The sequence below is a fragment of the Bidens hawaiensis genome, unplaced genomic scaffold, assembly GCF_021521415.1.
Source record: "Bidens hawaiensis isolate Kalapana, Puna unplaced genomic scaffold, B.hawaiensis_p1.1 tig00026403_1, whole genome shotgun sequence".
In the NCBI taxonomy this organism is placed as follows: Eukaryota; Viridiplantae; Streptophyta; class Magnoliopsida; order Asterales; family Asteraceae; genus Bidens; species Bidens hawaiensis.
This window is the reverse complement of record NW_027494247.1, coordinates 205,838-225,238: the sequence shown is the minus strand read 5'-3', so window position 1 is coordinate 225,238 and position 19,401 is coordinate 205,838. Positions and strand designations below refer to the sequence as shown.

The following is a 19,401-nucleotide window of genomic DNA, read 5'->3' as shown; positions in this document are numbered from 1 at the left end:
CAAATCATTCGTACCTCAATTACGCGCTCTCGAAAACATCTACTCCCCATTCCTCTCTCGCTCCGTCTGTGCAAAGAACAACCGGAAAATTCAGTCTTTCGTAGGCATATTTGAGGTATCAATTGAACTATTACAAGATTTAAGCAATACCTGCATCTTATATATGTTATCTGATAGTTTGAAAGTGGTTGATAAACCCTAATTAGATTTTAGGTTAATTTGTTGATTCGTGTAAATATCTGAAAGTTCTGATTTCCCTAGGATTGTTATTAATTGATATTTGTAATTAATATTTGTAAAATTGCAGCTTGCATCCAAAATGTGTGAATATTCATATTAGTATTTGTAAAATTCCACCTTGTGTTCGAAATGTGTTTTGTGAAAGTATGTATGCATATACAAATATTATATAAAGAATCACCAATCAAGAATTTTCTTTATTAAAGAATTCATTTTAAACATGATGCACAGTAAGTTATTTTCCTTTCGGCATTAAAAATGTTTATGTCCCAAACATAACTAATTAGTCATTTGCCTTTGTTTGAATTTTGAAATAATCTTAGTGTAAACAATCACTATTAGCCGTATTCATTATCTATGCTAGCAGCCAAGTTACAATCAATTCAGACCTGCTTTTTATTTTTTACAATCCAACTTATTCTAATTAATATGTGCAAAATGTTAAATTCTTGTTTATGTATATTTGCTGTTAAGTAGAATTTTGCAATGAATTTGGATAAGAGCTGGACAAAAATCACGAATATGGCTTAGCTTTTGAAATAATATTGATTAACACGCAGATCAACCACCGGTAGATGAACCAAAAAGGTGTGGTCGAAGTATAAACCGTAGTGCTATAAATGCTTTGGAGACCTGCCTGAAGGTTCTAAAATTTCTTTGACCATCGCTCCTGGTACAAAAAACTTCGTTGAGACTTCAGCCACACAATTCGCAACTGAGTGTGGGATTGTAATCCGTAGTGTTTGCCCAATGAAGTACCATAAATAGGATTTAGTACCACAAGATGTGAAAAATCAAATGTATGAAAAGTTACAAGTAAGTTGTTTATATTTTACTTTTAATTATCTAGAAAATATTAAGATTTATATTATCATTTATATTATTAACATATGTGTTAAATGCAGGTAAGATTCAATTTGTTGCGAGAAAATAATGTTTTTATGGCACATGTGGATTCTCAACTACATGCCCAATGGAAACGCACACGAGGTACTTTAAGTGACTACCGGAAGAGTAACGGAGGATACACCAATATGGAACTGGCGAGATCAAAAATGAAACCCGGCTGTCGGAGTGAGGAAGATTGGAAAGATATGTGCGATTATTGGGAGTTAGAATCAACCCGGGTATGTGTCATTTTTATATAATCAAATGCTTACTTCTTATATCCTTTATATAAAATAGTTGTAGTAATAGTATGCTTTAATTGGGCTCTCGGATTGCATTCTCGGGTCCCTGGATTGTTTAGCTCAAATACACATCATAATTTTTTTAGTTTGTGAGTTCTAACATGTATGGAGAATATTGCTTATATAGAAATACAATAAACAAATGGAAGTTAACCGAAGTAAACAAGTTATCACAAGTAGAGGAGGCTCCCGCTCAATAGCCAATCATGTATTCCAGATGGTAAGATTTAAACCTTACAAGTTACAGTTTTTTAGATCTATCAAACACGGGCTGCATTCGTTATTATTATGCTTTATATTATCATAGACAAATCAAGAGACTCAAGTAGCGCCTACCCCATTTGAAGTTTATTATAACTTGCATTTCAACGCTAAGAAAAAAGGATGGTTAAATGATCACGCGCGTGCAGAATATGTAAGCTACTTACTCTCTTTTATGGTTCGATTTTTCTACCGTGTGGGTTATCATTAGGGGTGTTATGGTCTGGTTATCATGATTTTTTGGTCAAACTTTGAGCCTAACCGTTAGGAACGGTTTTTTTATATTGAAAACCAAAACTGAACAACTGGGAATCAAAACCAAACTAAACCAAACCGTTACAACGGTTCTATCAGGTTTGGCTTTGAGCTTTATCGGGCTTTCATAAGAAAATGCATAAGTCAAAAAATAAAAAAAAGCTATCCTAATACAAATAAAACAAACTATCTAAAATTGCATAAAATGATCGTCTTGATATTAATAATACATAAACTTGTACACTAAATGCATAAAAATATTTAAAACAAACAAAATGTCTTGATATGATCTCACATTAATCGTACTCAGTATATCCCACCAATATCAAAGCTATAGTAGGGTCTGAGGAGGGTAAGATGTAGACAACCTTACCTCTACCCCATAAGGATAGAGAGGCTGCTTCCGGTGAGACCCCCGGCTCGATAGTAGTTTTGCATCAAGCCTTGGACATAAGGCACATAGCGCTCAATCATCTAGACACCGGCTGATCGGTGCATGTACCCTTGTCTTTCGGCTATCAACGCCACTACATGATGCCTGATTAACCGTCCGTCACTTTTAACGTTATTTTCACGAGATTAGTAAAATAACGTCAAAATTAGTGCAATTTCACTTTTGCCCACCCGAGGGTTCACACATATATACATCATATGTGTGCACCGCAAGCAGGGCTACTTGATATGATATCAATTAACATATATTGTTGTTATATAAAACGAAAATGATTGTTGCTAACATTTGTTAATTCATTAATCTAAAAAATACATATAGCATAATAATATATAGAATTAGTTTAATTAAACAATAAAATAATTTAAAAACAGATAAACATATGTAGTATAAAAAAATAGTAATTAAAATATACTCAAGATTTGCGGTCCGGTCCGGTTTTATAAAGTTGGTTACCGTAAATTAAGCCCGCTCACAGTTTTAAACCGAACTGTTGACACCTCTAGTTATTATTAGTTTTAACTATTTGTTCGTATCATCTCTTTTGTTAGGAAAATATTCTTCGCCATAAGGACGAGGCAATGGATAAGTTAACTTCAGAATGGACGACCATAACCCTTGATATGGAACGTGAGCTAGAGAAAAAGGCAATTAAAAGTGTGTGTGCTAAAAAGCAAACAATAAAATCTGCATGTGAGGTGGGCGTTGGACCGGTACTGAGGAAAAAGGATCATTGGATGATACCAGATTCGTCTCAACCACCTTCAGTTGAGACCGAAAATCTTCAAAATCAGGTTGTTGAACTCAAGGAGGAACTGAAACAAAACAAGGAGAAACTTAGACAATGCAATGAACAGTATGAAAGAATGTCAATGTTCATGAGTTCAAAGTTTCCAGATTTTGAGAACGTGGTAGCTGCATCTACAAGTAATGGAGGAAATGGATCAAGTGGACAACTCAATGAAAGTGATAGTGAAGACCTGATCTAGCTATCGTGTTAGTTAAGACTTTGTTTATGGTTTATTTATTTACTATCGTTTTAATGTTTGGAAATACTGAACCAAGTTTTGTTTTTTTTATATCAAGCATTGCAAAGTTATGATATTGTTGGTTTAACATTGAAGCCTGGCTTTCAGAATCTGATTAAATGTGAAGACTGGTATATTTCGTTATAAGAGACTGATATTTAGTCTAAATAAAAACATATTTGTGACTAAAATGATAAAACATTTGAGATTAATTTTCAGTCACTAAAAACATATTAAGGACTGAAAAGACATGTTATTAGAGAACAATTTTTAGGTTCTAAAACACTTATTAAATACTGAATTATCCTAAAAGAAACGTATTAATGACTAAAATATTGTGATATTAGAAACTAAAAACTAGTCTCTAATACACCTTATTAGGGACTGAACTAGTATGGAGTTACAAATCTAGTAAACGCGTTAGAGACAAATAGACATGGCTTAGAAGACTGATCTTTAGTCCCTAAAGAAATGCATTTGGGACTGAAATATCAAACTACTAGAGACTGATTTTTACTCTTGGAAGATATGAATTGGAGACTGAAATGTTGTGGTACCATGGATCAGTTTAAGGACTGAATTTATGTGTATTGGACACTGAATGTCAGTTGTGGTTGATTCCATGCAAAGGGGACTGATTTTCAGTCACTAAAACTACTATCTGGGACTAGGAATAGGGGACTGACCGGGGACTGAAAAAATCAGTCCTTGACGACCATTAGGGATTGATTTGTAGGTATCAGTGACTGATTCTTTAGTCCTAGATGCCTATCCTTTTTGTAGTGTGTGAGCTAACCTTGTGGAAAAGTTATAAATGTTGCACACTACCACTCGCATGATTTATTTTATGGATCAACCACAAACATCGACAAATCTCATGATTCTAGAAACCTTCTAAATGTTTTGGACCACTCTCATTGATAAAATAGCATCTCTGTAGAATGAGATTCTCCATATGTGTTTAGATGAGTTATGAGTTAGTGATCTTCGTTATCTAAACTTTATGCATAAATAGCAAAACTCCAGTTTTGTGTGGCCATTCCGCTTTAGATATGCAATGAAAGTGGCTAATATGCAAGTCCATGTATAGTTATGTTGGAATATTTTCAACCGAATGCATGTTTGATGTGTGTATGAGCATATGCTAACACACAAGTGGTTATTCGCACATGGTGTATATGCATTTTAGCCTTGATTTGAATAGAGTCAAAATATGTTAGAGAAACTATACCCGACCATGGATTCACGTATATGACCGTAGCCACAATTTTCTTTTGACAAACAATAGAGGTATAATATATCTGGAAAAAAAAACAGAGACTATTTTTCTAATTTTCTCTAACAGAAGAAAATAACACGCGCGCGCGTGCACACATGTGTGTATGTTTGTTTAACCTAAGAGTTGTCCATTTAACATATCTAAAATAATTTATTTTAAACTTATCGGAATTGGGCAAGCAATATCAAGATGTGTTCCGATGATTTTCAAAGCATTAAGTTTAGAATTTTGTTTTCGAAAGGTAAGAAAATGTATATGATTTATATTAAAACAATTTCATATCACCGATTTGAAAATGTATATAATTTATTCATTTTATATGAAACATTCCCGTTAGAGACTTGGCCTAACATATCATGCATACTTTAATATACACACGTAATATCAAACTTGATTGCTTTAAATAATTCAAATGTATTAGGTTTGACGTTACATTTGTACATCATTTTGTAAACCATTAAAATTATAATAATAAACATAGTGTATTTAATTTCCCCAAATATAGTTTCAAAGATTTCAAATAAAATATGCATGGAAAATAGAAGTCAAAAGATGACGACCAAATTAAGGAAAACTAGTGGTTATTTTTTAATACCAACATGGAGGAGTGGATCACCAAATGAGACAATTGGTGTTTGCCATTGCATTGCATGGCACACTTGTCTTAAATTATGATTGACCCCCCACCCTCTAATCTCGACATTAAATGTTAAAAGTCCACTATCAAAGTTTGACATTTTATGGTATTTAGATTATGTAAAAGACTTAAATGATATTTAAAAGACTCGGTTATAACTAGTTGTTTGCATCTACGCGTTGTGACGGGGACTTGTCACCTGTATGTATAGAGTGAAAGAAAACCTGCATGTTGTGATGGCATGTATCAGAACTTAATTTGATTGGTATCGCTTTGGTACCATATTGAAAGCTTGTAGGGATATTTTTGAAACATAATAAACTTGAGGTTACCATATTAAAAAGTTATAATGTAAGTTATGTAACTTCATGAAACTTATGGGATAATAAATTTAAAACGTGGTGATACAAATTCAAAATTGCCAAGTTAATTAATATATAGTATAATTTATTTTTTATAGAAATTTATACTACATGTTTAATATGACTTGAGTAATTACATAAAACGTCATTTATCTTTATACCTACTTGCATGTGTGATTTTTTATATTTAATAATAACGTTGGACAATTTTTATTTAATATGTTAGGTCATTTATGTTAACTAGACTTAACTTTTAAGTTTTTATGTTAAATTAAGGACAAATTTGGGATACCTCTTAAAGCACGATTTATGTAATTTTAGAACTATTTTCTTTTATTATGTAATTAGTTTATCACATTTCTAATAGACTAGTTATGTTGTGTAATTATCTTTTAAATTACACAAGTAGTTCTTTAGGATAAAAATACGAAATTGCCATTGACTTGACATAAAAAGTTAACTTCGGTTCAGGGCCGGCTCCGAAAACTGAAAAAAAAATTTGGACCGAAGGCGAAAAATATTTTGGGCCTAAAGTAAAAAGATTTTTTCTTTTTTTGTTTAAACAATTTAATTTTAAATTGGCTTCTTTGGTTATGGTTTGTTTAAAAACTAATGTGTTAAAATAGACTAAAACATGTCTCAAATAAGGCTAGAGCTCATAACCTTTTGATTGGGAGTCATATCCCCTTTGTCACTAGACCAAGTTGATTGTTATGTAATATTATTAAAACATTAAGTATATATATAGTTTTTTTTATTAAAAATATATATAATTTAAAGAAAAAAAAATCCGACCCTAGCGGGTAGTCGGGCACCATCGACTACCCTGCCATATGCCATGGCCGGCCTTGCTTCGGCTACACAAAAGATGTCCAACGTAAGATGATAAATGACCAAACATGCAAATAGGTATAAAAATAAAGAACGTTTATTTTAAATGATTAATAAAATCTAATATGTAATACTAAAGCTGTAATAATATATGTTGAAAGTTGGATTCAAAATGGCAAACAAAAAATTGAAAAGTCTTGACATTTAAAAAAAAAATACAATACTCAAGTTTCAAAAACACATTAGTTTTGACTTTCTAGAAGAGGACATATGACCTTAGTTTCTTTTCTTTTATGATTTGTATTATTATATATTATTTACAAACAATTACTTTACATACACACCTCAGTACATCACTCATATACATGCATCGTCATACGTACATATATATATACATATATATTTATACATTTTTATAAAGTATGGTTTAAATCAAATATAAATAAAATTAATATGCTATTGTGATAATCAAATAGAGTAATTATGTAATTACGTCATAGAATGGTTACATAATTATTCTATGATTAACTACATAAGTACTCTATTTGAACGCTAATTTCAAATTAGCACGTACGTATATATACACATACATATTTGTACACCTTTATAAAGTAATATCCGGTTTGATTTCTTGTTTCACGATGGCTATCACTTATCATACATAAGAAAAAATGATAATGAATTGACTATTGAAAATTTGAAACGTATTTTGAGAAAAAAAAATAGTTTGTTTTTTTAATCATGGGCCGAGCTTCATATCTAATGGACTAGTGAGTTGAAACTTGAAACGTGTTTATTGAACATTCATCTTTACATGGACACTTTTGTGGGCCGGTTAAAGTCCATTTTCTCTTTTCATACTGAATGTATCATATTTTGAACTGGCTCTTTTTCTTAACATTGAATAACTACACCATAAATAAATCAATGGTCGAAATGAATGGTTATTTGTGTGTCAAGAAGAACATATTACCAACATACAACTGTTATTTCCATTGTGTCGTTTCACTCTTGATCATTTGTTAATTTAAACAACCAAAAATATGAGCATCACGCAATTTGTAAGTCATATATGCAACTCGTCTATCAGTAGAGTGATTGTTTACAAATTCACATATATCACCATTCACGCGAGTATTTATAACCATATTACATTCCAACCACGAGCACTAACAACAACCCCCCCCCCCCTTCCCCCCAAAAAAAAAAAAAAAAAATCAACCAACACACACATGTAACCATGAACTTTTGAGAGCTAAGGTGAGATTTGATAATCTCAAAGAAGTTATTCAACCCATGCTCAATCTCAGCAAACAACACTTTGCATGGATGACTCAACGTAAAAGGACTAGTATATTTGTGATTTCAGGATCGATCTTGAGAACGTCCAGGTCGTTTGAATAAGTAACTTTTCACTGAACTAGAAATAATTTGGAGTTATTACTTATTAGTTTGCCATTAAAAAAAGGGGCAATTTTATATAATAATAACTAAATTTCAAAAATGTTCCAACTAGGTAACTCAAGTTTAAAAAATGTTACAATTAAGTCACTTACACTTTTATATATTTATTAAATTGAAAGTTTTAACATGTCTGCTAGTGTTGGAGTGGTAAGAAAGAAACTTGGTGTTCCGTGTGACCCAGGTTCGAAACCCACTCACAACATTTAGTATCAGAGGCACCAGAGTGATGGTGAGAGACTGGACGAGTATGTGGCTTTCACTAGTTAGATCCTTGAACTGAACGAGTTTTATCTCATCGCATTACCGTGCCTTCAGGCAAGTGTTCATGAGCGTTGGCTATAGGTGAGGGTTTTTCCCGGATCGAAATACGAGTGTGTCTCGAAACGATAATTTTGCCAGTAGTCTATTTAAAGGATTTGTAAAATAATAATAATAACAAAAATGTTCACCCAATCAGCATCACAATCTGAAGAAAGTAAACAATAAAAGCTTGGTTTTACTTTTACCACCACAATCACAAACCTACCTCTCTTTTCAACCGTCATCTCATCGGAACCTACTCATCCTCATCACCAATTCATCCTTAATAATAATAATAATATGCAGAGCCAAATAGTATGCAGTGGTTGCAGAACCATATTAATATACCCTAGAGGTGGAGGAGCTTCAAACGTCTGTTGTGCGTTATGTAACGCCTTTACATCTGTACCTCCTTCTGGTACTAATCATTTATTTATTATTTATTTGTTATTCTAATTTTGATTAGTGATTGAATCAGTATCTGTTAAATTAGTGTAAGTTGATGATTCTAATTTTTTAAATACTAATAATGAATTTGTTGAACAAGTCAAAGTATAATATATACAATTATGACACGTAAATGAACTGTCGTGTTGAATAAGTAATAATAACATGAAATAAACACTGATTTGAATGGATAAATGTTAGCTTAAGAGGTAAGATTATTATTATTATTATTATTATTATTGAGTTGTTATTATATATTATATATGTATATGTTATTATGTTTTCTGTACAGTAGAGATTTTTAAGCAATCTATAATATTTATAATAATTCGACGATTTCTAGTGGATTATTCTTCTTATTGTTATCTCTTTTGTAAGTTATTGTTATTATTATTTTTTTGGCTCTGTTTTTGTGATCATAAGATTAATACGTGTAACTATTTATCGAGTTGCAGATTGCTGAAATGTAATTGGAAACACAGAAAGTTATTTTTTTTAATAATTTTGTTTTGTTGATTCTAGAAACTAAAACTTGAAGTTAATTTCATGAATATTTTTTACTCTGGCTTAAATATAGTTCGGTAATTAAAGTTCTTTTTTGAGGTGAACTAGACTACTAGAGTTTGAAAACCTGATGTTCTTTCTGAGTGTGAGCTGAATCTGAACAACGATCTTAGCTGAGTGCGTAGTTGTCAAAGACACAAGGCGCAAAGGTTGAGCCTTAGGCCTAGGCGCAAGGCTCTTAAAACGCGAGGGCCCAAAATAAGCATGGCTCATATCATAAGCATAACATTTTTTTGGGGTTTTAGGCATGTTTTAGGCTGGTTTCAGGCTATTTTTCGATGTTTCAGACCAGTTTGCTCGGAATTTTCAGGCTTTTGCCAGTATTTTTAGGATTTGGCCGAAATCTCATGGAAATCTGACCAAAATCTGGCCAGAATCTCGCTTGAAAGTTATCTGATCGCCTGAATGGCACCGAGGCGCTTTCTCTGCGCCTCATCTCGCCTCGCTTGTAGGCCTAGGCGCACGCGAAGGGATTTTGACAACATAGGCTTAGTGAACTAAAGGTCATTTGGATTGCTTATTAAAACTACTTATATGGCTTGTGATGATAAGATAATATGTGTAATTATTTAACTTGTTGCAAATTGCTGAACTGTAATTGAATTTCAGTTTTGTTGATTCTAAAAATTGAAACTTGCAATTAAATTTATAATTTTCTTTTACTCTAGGTTAAATATAGTTTGGGAATTTAATTTTTTTTATCGGTGAACTAGAGCTTGAAAATTTTATGTTCTTTCCGAGTGTGTGCCAAATATGAACAATGATCTTATTTGAGTAGTTTGGAATAACGGGACTGCTTATTAAAACTGCTTATTGATTATGTTTTCTGAATGTTAAGAGATTGCTTATCCAAACTGCTTATATGGTTTATTTTAGGGATTATGTATGCCAAAGCTGCTCCAAATGTTTATTTTAAATTCTTTACACTAAAAACTGTTGTCAAGTATTTATATATTGTACAGCACTATTCAGCAAACTATTTGACACCAAGACAGTGTAGAGGTTGAAGCCTCATTGGTAAAAATCAGTAGTAAATTATGATCTGCTTACTAGCGCTTTAAATGAACAATTTGTTTTGAATATTAAAACACAATGATGATAAGTAGAGTTTGTTTAAAAGCAGGCGTTACATAAGCTAGTTCTTCGTGCGTAATGCTTTCTTGCATTGAAATAAAATGATCTCTATGTATAATATTTTTTAATTTTATGATTGTATTACCAGGCATGGAAATGGATCGACTGATTTGTGTAGGTTGTCGCACATTGCTGATGTATACACGTGGCGCTACAAGTGTCAGATGCTCCTGTTGTCTTACTGTTAATCGTGCGTTAGGTAATCGATATCGTCAATATATATCCAATTAATCATTGGTTCACCGAAATAAACAATTTTGGATCGTTAATCGATCAATTTTTTACTTTTTTTCACGAAAATCGTTTTTGAGCGTTTAAGTTTTTGGCTGAGCGTTTTAGGGTTTGGTTGGGTGTTTTTGTATTTTTGCCTTTGAGCGTCTCGTGTACCTATCGTACGTTAAGGACTTAAGGCATTATTGTATAGTATCTCGTCCCATGATATATATTCATTTATTTTAAAATGGTTTTGTTATATCAATGCTATGGAGAATGCTTAATATTACTAATTAAATGATTTTGAAGCACAAGTAAACTCGGTTTTTGTTTATTGGTTTTACAGATGCCAGTCAGGTTGCTGAAGTACGTTGTGGAAATTGCAGAACAATGCTGATGTATCCGTCTGGTGCTCCATCAGTTAAATGTGCAGTTTGTCACTACGTTACAAATGTTAATGTGAGTACAACAAGCAATTTGTTTTCTTGTTGAGAATTTGCAAAACCTAGGATACAAGATTTACCGTGGTACAAGTTTTATTCGACTTATACTTTAAATTTTTGGCAGATGAATAATGAAAGAGTTCCGGTTCCGGTTCCCGTGCGACCTAATGGAGCTGCAACATCAGGACCAATGCCCCCTGTTACAACAGTGAGTTGCCTGCTTCTTTTCTTTTATGCCAAATTAATTAAGTGTAGGTTAAAAATGAAAAAAACAACGCTTGTTTGACGATGTAATACACAGTTTTACATTAATCAGAAACCCGTTTACAGTTATAGTTTATAGTTTTTGTGAAAAATTTTTTTTAGTTTTTGAGTTATATAAAAAGGTTTATTATTATTAATTTATAATTACCTCCTTCATAAAAACTATGCATAAAATAAATAAAAAAGAGCTTTATAAGTATAGTTAATTGCTGTTAATCTGTTAGTTAGTTCAGAAATTTTTATCAGGTTTTTATGTTAAATCTTTTTAAAATCTATAAATTATGCTAAATTTTTGTTAGTGCTACCTATAGCTGTTAAAGTGAACATCATGCTGGACAAAAGCTTCGATTTTAAGTTTGATGTTTTATGCAGCCAACGTCTCAATCTGATTACCTAACCATAATCGTTGAGAATCCCAAGTAGGTTGACGAGAGTGGAAAACTGGTATCGTATTCTTCGTTACTAGTAATTTTTTTTTCATATTTTTATCCAACTGTGTGTTCTTTAAACATGGTTTTGTTTTGTAATGATTAAGGTAAGCAATGTTGTTGTCGGGGTAACACCTGAGAAGAAGGCGATCAAGTAAATAAATGACGAATAATGGCGGCTGCTTTTGATGTAGTAATGTGAATAGTAATATAATAGAAAAATGGTCATGTTGTTTTGGAGTTGTTGTAACAGAGGAAAATGCAAGGTTTCAATGTGTTTTAAGTCCCCCCCCCCCCCCCGGGGGGCACACCTCTGTGGGTCGGGTTGCTTGATAATTTCGTTTGTTAAATGGTTGCTAGCTTTTTAACAATACGAGTTTGTTATATATTATGGGTTAATGACATTGTGTTAATTGCATGATGGTTCCTAAATTTATTTGTGCATTATATTTTAGCATTTGTTAGAAATGTTCATTAGAACAAGATATCAGAAAACTCATGGGACCTGTCAATGCCCTGCTAATTAATGTGCATGTAAACCGCAACTTGTGAAGTTGTGATGGGTTATGCGGCCTTACAAATTATTGACTCAAACACGTTAGGTTGTGAACAAATCAGTGAATTATGTCAACCCGTATGGTTGTGGAATATAACATGATTTGTCTGTTTCGTCCACAGCTATACGATTGAGGCCATGATTATGAATATTTGTTAGTACATCCATGATTCTAAATTTATTTGTTAGAATGGTATTAACAAGTCCATTTATTGAGATGGAACGCTGGTTTTAAGAATCAGTTAGCGTCCTTGGTATTAAGTAACTTTAGACATTCAATATATATATAATTTTAATCTTTTCTTCTTTTAGCCTATATGTTGTAATATCAATCAATAATCATAGTCATCCTAACATTATCATCATCATCCATTTTTCTTAATCATATAATACTCAACTTATGTTATACATATCAATCACCTTTCGTAATTTTTATTAAATACTTTTCCAAAAATAGTATCAATTAAACTTTAAACATTTCCTTACTAAAAAAATAGAAAATATAAATAAATTTTAATACATAAGGTTATGACAATAAAGGTAAGAACTAAGCTTTATTTAGGGGGTTACCAATTCATATCCAAGCCAAAGCAAATGTTTTATCCTGCATGCCTTACGTCAGAAGGTTGGTGGTGCAACTGATCCGGGTAGAAAGTTCCTCTGAGGACACAAAAAGGACCCGGAAATAAGGAGTTGCGCAAAGAAACTCTCGAGAGGTTCAAAACCCGGGTCTACCGCAAGCCGACCTACGACCACCCAGTCATACTAGTCAACATTCTTAAAAAAAGCATAATAAGGTTAATAATTAAAACTTCTTGTTAATAATAATAATAATAATAATAATAATAATAAAAAATAAATACCATTAAATAAAATTTACACCCATATTGTTGATCTACCAAAGGCAAACATCCACCTGCCTACTTCCTAGTTTACATCAAACTCAAACACAAAAACACAAACACTGACACAAACACAACGATGATGATCCAACAATTCAATCCTCAAACAATCTACTCATTCCCATCAAACACTTCCAATCATATTAATATTATCATTCACAACCCACCATCTTCAATCAAATGCAATTCAAACACCAACAACATTAACACCAATCTAACTTCTTCATCTACAGAACCAACAAACACAAACCCATCATCTTTACTCTCATCTTCATCAACCCCACCTCCGTACCCGGGTGGTATGGGTCCGTTTACGGGTCGGGACCCGAGTGTGAAGAAACCGGGTTGGCTTAGACAAAAGGCCCCACAAGGGGTTAAGTATCAGGAGGTTAAAGAGTCATTGTCTCGGCTTAAACTCAACACTGTTTGTGAGGAAGCTCAGTGTCCTAATATTGGTGAAGTATGTTTGATTTAACTAATTTTATGTTATTATTATTATTATTATATTTAGTTGCAAATTGAATTATATATTTTTTTTCACTAAAAAATAGTGTAGCCATTAGGTCTATAAATGAACCAAACGTTCGGTGGGATGTTCGTTTATGTTTGTGAACATTCATTTATTTTTATTTACAGCGGTGCTTGGGATTGCTTATTTTCACCAACTTAGGCTATCCGTGGTGGGGGGCGAGAAGGGCGACAATTTTGGTGAACACCGCCCCCAGGCGATATTGGGGCGATTTGGGGGGGGGGGGATGAATTTATGTCCTGGTTTTGGTTTTGGTTTTGGTTTTGGTTTTGGTTTTGGTTTAGCTTTATTATTATAATAATAATAATAATAATAATAATAATAATAATAATAATATGTGTGGGTGGGTGATATATATATATATATATATGGGGCTACAAAACCATTACACCCCTAAAACAAAAACCCACTCTTTGCTGACTGGGCGCCACATGGCACAAGTCGCCCATTTTGTAGCCCCACCACTACATATAGCCTTATAATTTATTAACTTTTTAAAAAGGAATAAGGTGTTTGGGATTGCTTTTGGTGTGAGAGAGAAAAGTTAATAAGTTATACTTTTGTAACTTATTGAAAAGTTATAAGGAGGTAACATGAGGAATCCCAAACGCCTTATTCCTTTTTAAAAAGTTAAATGGTATCTTGAAGAGTATCTACTTAATGGATTTATATTTGTTCATTTAAGTGTGTTCGTTCATGTTCAATTACATTTGCTCATATATGTTCATTTATGTTTGTTTATGTTCGTGAACTGTTCGTTTAGAACTTAAAACAAACGAACATAAACGAACACGACCACAAAATATGTGTTCGATTAAGTGTTCGTGTTTGTTCAAAGTTAAATGAACGAACACGAACATGACCTGGTTCGTGTTCGTTTACAGGCCTACTAGCCATCGATAGAGAAGGCAAACGGGCAACAAGCTGTCCCGCTGGCCCTTTTGGATAGCAAAACTAAGTCGTTTAAAAATAACATTCATAGAACGTGGGGTCATGACATTACTATTCATGACCCGTTAGACACGACTGAGTAGCTCTATAGCCTCATCATGGCTTATTATTAGGGAAAATTACCAAAATAGATAATGCTGACCACTTCTTTTTAAAAAAATAAACGCAAGATTTTTGCATACAACTTTCTATACATTTATCTTCTAGACGAATAAGATCGTATCACATCGGACTAGCCGGCCTATGTTGGGCTCTGAAATTGTAAAAAGTAGGTGGGACCCACCTTCTGATCAACCAGGAGTTGACACTGTCGTTTTAGCCTACAAATGCATTTCCTTAGATTTCTATTTTGTAGGTTGGGAAAAAACACATGGGCTCGGCTTGTCTCATCTTAGCCTACCGAAATATGACGGCTACTAAGAGAGAAGTCAGCTTAGCCGGTGTATTTTTTCTTAGCCTGCAAGACAGACATTTAAGAATATGCATTTGTATGCTAAGCTTAGCCTACAAGTGACACGTGTCAATTCCTGTTTGGTCAGAAGGTGGGCCCCTACTTTATATAATTATGAAAAGTGGTTAATGTTGTCTATTTTGGTAATTTTTTTATTTACTATGACGAGTGTTATTATTATGAAGCAATGATGTTAATTGCAGTGTTGGAATGGAGGTGGTGATGGAATTGCAACCGCAACCATCATGGTTCTTGGTGATACCTGCACCCGGGGCTGCAGGTTTTGTGCTGTGAAAACCAGTAGGAATCCGGCGCCACTTGACCCTATGGAGCCACAGAACACAGCCGAAGCCGTAGTTAGCTGGGGGTGGTATTTTCTATAAACATTTTCAGTTTTCATATCTAGATAGTCAAAGGTTCAAACTAGGAGAAAATTACTTAAATAAACTACCAATTTTATTATTATTATTATTTTTATTATTATTATTATTATTATCATTTTTTATTTTTTCCAAATTGGTGATTAATATTTAGCCTACAAGATCAACAGTATTATTTTTGTTTTTATTATTATTATTTATTTTTTATTTTTTCCAAATTGGTGATTAATATTTAGCCTACAAGATCGATAGTCATCGATGATTCGCTCCAATCAGAAGCCGCCAAATCAGCTCCGCTGGCTGAGTCAGAAGTGGCTAAGCCTTAGCCGCCGTAGCAGCCAGCGTAGCTGATCTGGTGGCTTCTGATTGGAGTGAATCATCGATGACTATTGTTCTCGTAGGCTAAATATTAATCACCATGTTTGAAAAAAAATAATAAAAAATTGGTCAGCATGTCTGTTTGAGTAATTTATATAAATAATAGGCTCACGATCCAGCTTGAGCTTGGGCTCGTTTATTAAACAAGCTTATTTCTAGGTTTGAGCTTGTTTAAGCTCGGCTCCATTCGAGGTTTCAGCAAGCCAATCTCGAGTTGCTCACGAGTCACGAGCGACTTGGCTCGTTTGCACCCCTAGTTTTTTGTAGATGTAAGCCTATTTATTTCAGTATTTATTATTATTATTATTATTAATTTTTATTTATTTATTTATTTTTGCATCTATGCGCCTTTGACTAGCCTTTGACAACATAGTTAGTTATACGTAGAATTTCATGTGTTTGATCATCTGTATCATTATACTATAAATGTATGTTGGATTTTAACTCCTGCAGCGTGGATTATATTGTTCTAACAAGTGTGGACCGGGATGATCTTCCGGATGGTGGGAGTGGTCCTTTTGCAGAGACTGTTAGAGCAATGAAGGTATACAAATGCTCTGGATTCCTGCATATTATTTATAACGGTTCGCTTCAGGTTATGTTAAATATTAGTAGTGTTTATATATATGTGAACTTTGATTTGTCTGAACAGGACAGGAAGCCTGAGATTATGGTGGAGTGTTTGACTTCTGATTTTAGAGGCGATTTAGAAGCTGTATCGTTGTTGACAAACTCAGGATTAGACGTTTTTGCCCATAACATTGAGACCGTTAAACGGTTACAAAGACTTGTAAGTGATCCACGAGCTGGGTGAGTATTATTCAAGTTTTACGCCATTATGATTAATAACTAATAAGGTACTATTAACTCCCGGGCTTGAGCTTGTCTCGGCTCGTTTAATATATGAGAGCTCGAGCTTGGCTAAATTAACTTATGAGAGCTTGAGCTCGGGTTTTGTTTATTGTTCATTGTATGTTAAATTATATTATTTATTTACACATAATTTTTCTTATATATTTTTTAATGCAACTTTATATTACAACAAAATATATATTATTTAGTTAATTTTATCATAGTTATATGTATAATAATATTTTTTGCAGTGTTGTAAAACTCGCTAGGAGTACTCGGACATGATAAATATAACATAAATTAATTATTGGATATTATATATATGTTAAGATAAGCATAATTCACGTCAAAATAAGCATAATTAATATGAAAAAAAAACATAATTCAAAAAATTCATGTTTTGTTGTTATTTTTAATTTTTTTACTAAAAAAATAAATAAATAAAAAATTGGTGGCCGAGTTGACCTTGGAGGCCGAGTAATCCCGAGTACTCCAACTTTTGGCTGAGTTGGACCTTGGCGAGTAATGGTGCCCGAGTTGGGAAACTGCGGCAAGGTTGATATTATCTAGATATTATCTGAGATAAGAAGTTTATGGTTTGATGTAGATATGAGCAAAGTTTATCAGTCTTGAAACATGCAAAGGCTAGCAAGGATGGAATGATCACTAAAACTTCGATAATGTTGGGACTCGGTGAAACCGAGGTTGAGTTAAAGGAAGCCATGAATGATTTACGCGCCATTGATGTTGATATATCGACTCTTGGACAATATTTACAGGCAAACTTTTTTTATTTTATTTTATTTTATTTTCCCTTTTCTCATTATTAAATTTAGAGTAAACTGCGGTTTTCGTCCTTGTGGTTTGTCCAAATATGCGGTTTTAGTCCAATAGTTTCAAATTTGCAGTTTTCGTCCTCGTGGCTTCATTTTACTTGCAATTAAACCCGACCTCACTAACCTCGTTAAGTATGGTCGTTAAATCCATCAGCATGCCATTCACGTGAGGGGCAGTTTTGTCCTCCCCCCACCCCAAATACAACCCAGCCCCTCACGTGAGGGGGCTTGCAAAATAGGATTGAGATTTGTTCTGGAGAAAAATGGACAAAACTGCCCCTAGCGTGAGGGGCACACTGATGGTTTTAACGACCATACTTAACGGGATTAGCGGGGTCGGGTTTAATTGCAAGTGAAATGAAACCACAGGGACGAAAATCGCAAATTTGAACTATTGGACTAAAACTCTAGATTTGGACAAACCACAGGGACGAAAACCATAGTTTAGTGTTAAATTTATGCGTGTTTGGTCATTTGATGCTAATATTAACATATACGCGTGCAGCCGACTCTTTTGCATCTTACTGTGAAAGAATATGTGACACCTCAGAAATTCTCCTACTGGAAAGATTACGGAGAGTCCATCGGTTTTCGCTATGTAGCAGGTGGACCTTTGGTACTTTTCTTATTTTTTATTTAATAAAGATTTATTATTTCTTGAAAGATTAAGTTAAAACGTGTTAGAATGGTTGAACATGACTGATTATGAATGTGAAATATCGCAGGTGCGATCGTCGTATAGGGCAGGAGAGCTCTTTGTTCAAACCATGGTGAAAGAGAGGACCAAAAACATATCAAAATGATTTGACTGCAATCTTCGTCAAAAGGAAATGAAATATTTTAATTTATATATTTTATTTGATGTTTTGGATATTAATATAAGCAAGTTTATTAAATGGTATTTTTGGCCCTGGGTGACCAAAAACACATCAAAATTATTGGACTGTATTATGTGACTAGAGTTTATTAAGCCCACGGGTGACCAGATTACTAATAAACTCTAGTTTGATAATAAAGTCCAATATTACGGGTGACCAGATTACTATCTGGTAAAGTTGTTAAACACGAGAAAGCTTGTTTAGATAATCAACATGTCTTTCTACCATTTGCCTTTGATACATTTGGTTTTCTTGCCCAGAGGCTGTGAAATTTTTTAGTAGGGTTCAGCGAGTCGTACACGGAACCTCTTCAGCTTTTAGGTCCCAAAGTTTTGTTTTTAGCAGGATTGGCTTTGCTATTCAAAAGGGGGTTGCGGCGCAGCTTGTTGCCCGTTTACCTGCCACTTTATTGTAATCGTTTTATAGTATATTAAAAAACACAATTATTCAAAAAAAAAAAATTTATATTTAATAATGATCTATCATAACTTGTCAATTTATATTTAATAACGATCTATCATGACTTAATATTTGAATGTGCTTTAATGTTAATCCTTTTATCTTTTATTCTTTTTATAAGAAGCTAGCTTTTTTACCTGGCGCATTACACCGGACAGGTGGGATAACGCGTCGGGTAGGTCGAATATGTTTATTTCACATTGTAATTGTGTATTACTGTGGGTTTGGTAGATTAGCATATAAAACATTAAAATATGAACAACGCCATTTATTCGGTCGGTAAAACCCAAGCGTTGTAAATTAATAATTTTTATAAAAATAACATAAAAATAAGGGATCACAAAAAATAGGGGACATGACATCATAAGTTTAATAAAAGATGATATAGAAATAAGGGATCACAAAAAATAGGGTGTATGACATAATAATTTCTATACA

At 33.2% G+C, this 19,401-nt stretch overlaps 2 protein-coding genes and 2 long non-coding RNA genes across 7 annotated transcripts; 3 read left to right on the top strand and 1 right to left on the bottom strand.

The window, feature by feature from the left end:
- Window positions 1-1,148: 1,148 nt before the first annotated feature.
- On the top strand, window positions 1,149-2,026 carry LOC143573384 (uncharacterized). The gene is made up of 3 exons (XR_013142422.1): window positions 1,149-1,367; window positions 1,558-1,650; window positions 1,738-2,026. It is a non-coding gene; the product is annotated as an uncharacterized LOC143573384 (long non-coding RNA).
- A 6,432-nt stretch (window positions 2,027-8,458) lies between these two features.
- Window positions 8,459-12,193, top strand: LOC143573385 (protein LOL2-like). Of its 4 annotated transcripts, none has more exons than XM_077058279.1 (6): window positions 8,459-8,716; window positions 10,532-10,642; window positions 11,003-11,109; window positions 11,224-11,307; window positions 11,736-11,807; window positions 11,899-12,193. In XM_077058279.1, the coding sequence occupies exons 1-5, from the start codon at window positions 8,599-8,601 to the stop codon at window positions 11,784-11,786; spliced, it is 471 nt and encodes a 156-aa protein (XP_076914394.1). In that variant the 5' UTR covers window positions 8,459-8,598; the 3' UTR covers window positions 11,787-11,807; window positions 11,899-12,193. The 4 variants fall into 4 exon arrangements, with proteins under 4 accessions (XP_076914394.1, XP_076914393.1, XP_076914392.1 ...); XM_077058278.1 differs by having other exon boundaries at window positions 11,003-11,115; XM_077058277.1 differs by having other exon boundaries at window positions 11,003-11,135; window positions 11,238-11,307; window positions 11,736-11,782.
- Window positions 10,991-11,297, bottom strand: LOC143573387 (uncharacterized). The gene is made up of 2 exons (XR_013142423.1): window positions 11,180-11,297; window positions 10,991-11,140 (listed from the first exon to the last, which is right to left on the bottom strand). It is a non-coding gene; the product is annotated as an uncharacterized LOC143573387 (long non-coding RNA).
- Window positions 12,194-13,247: 1,054 nt separating the features above from the next.
- On the top strand, window positions 13,248-18,444 carry LOC143573383 (lipoyl synthase, chloroplastic-like). The gene is made up of 7 exons (XM_077058275.1): window positions 13,248-13,709; window positions 15,384-15,547; window positions 16,392-16,482; window positions 16,591-16,748; window positions 17,398-17,568; window positions 18,128-18,242; window positions 18,352-18,444. Exons 1-7 carry the CDS (start codon window positions 13,329-13,331, stop codon window positions 18,427-18,429), a joined length of 1,158 nt encoding a protein of 385 aa, XP_076914390.1. The 5' UTR covers window positions 13,248-13,328; the 3' UTR covers window positions 18,430-18,444.
- Window positions 18,445-19,401: the final 957 nt, after the last annotated feature.

Excerpts from the sequence above, each read along its gene's own strand:
- LOC143573385 (XM_077058277.1), top strand. The coding sequence starts at position 8,599 with ATGCAGAGCCAAATAGTATGCAGTGGTTGCAGAACCATATTAATATAC. Across the intron at positions 8,717-10,531 it reads TACATCTGTACCTCCTTCTG|GCATGGAAATGGATCGACTG; the intron begins GTACTAATCATT and ends TTGTATTACCAG. Across the intron at positions 10,643-11,002 it reads TACTGTTAATCGTGCGTTAG|ATGCCAGTCAGGTTGCTGAA; the intron begins GTAATCGATATC and ends TTGGTTTTACAG.
- LOC143573383 (XM_077058275.1), top strand. The coding sequence starts at position 13,329 with ATGATGATCCAACAATTCAATCCTCAAACAATCTACTCATTCCCATCA. Across the intron at positions 15,548-16,391 it reads GAAGCCGTAGTTAGCTGGGG|CGTGGATTATATTGTTCTAA; the intron begins GTGGTATTTTCT and ends TAACTCCTGCAG. Across the intron at positions 16,483-16,590 it reads AGACTGTTAGAGCAATGAAG|GACAGGAAGCCTGAGATTAT; the intron begins GTATACAAATGC and ends TTGTCTGAACAG.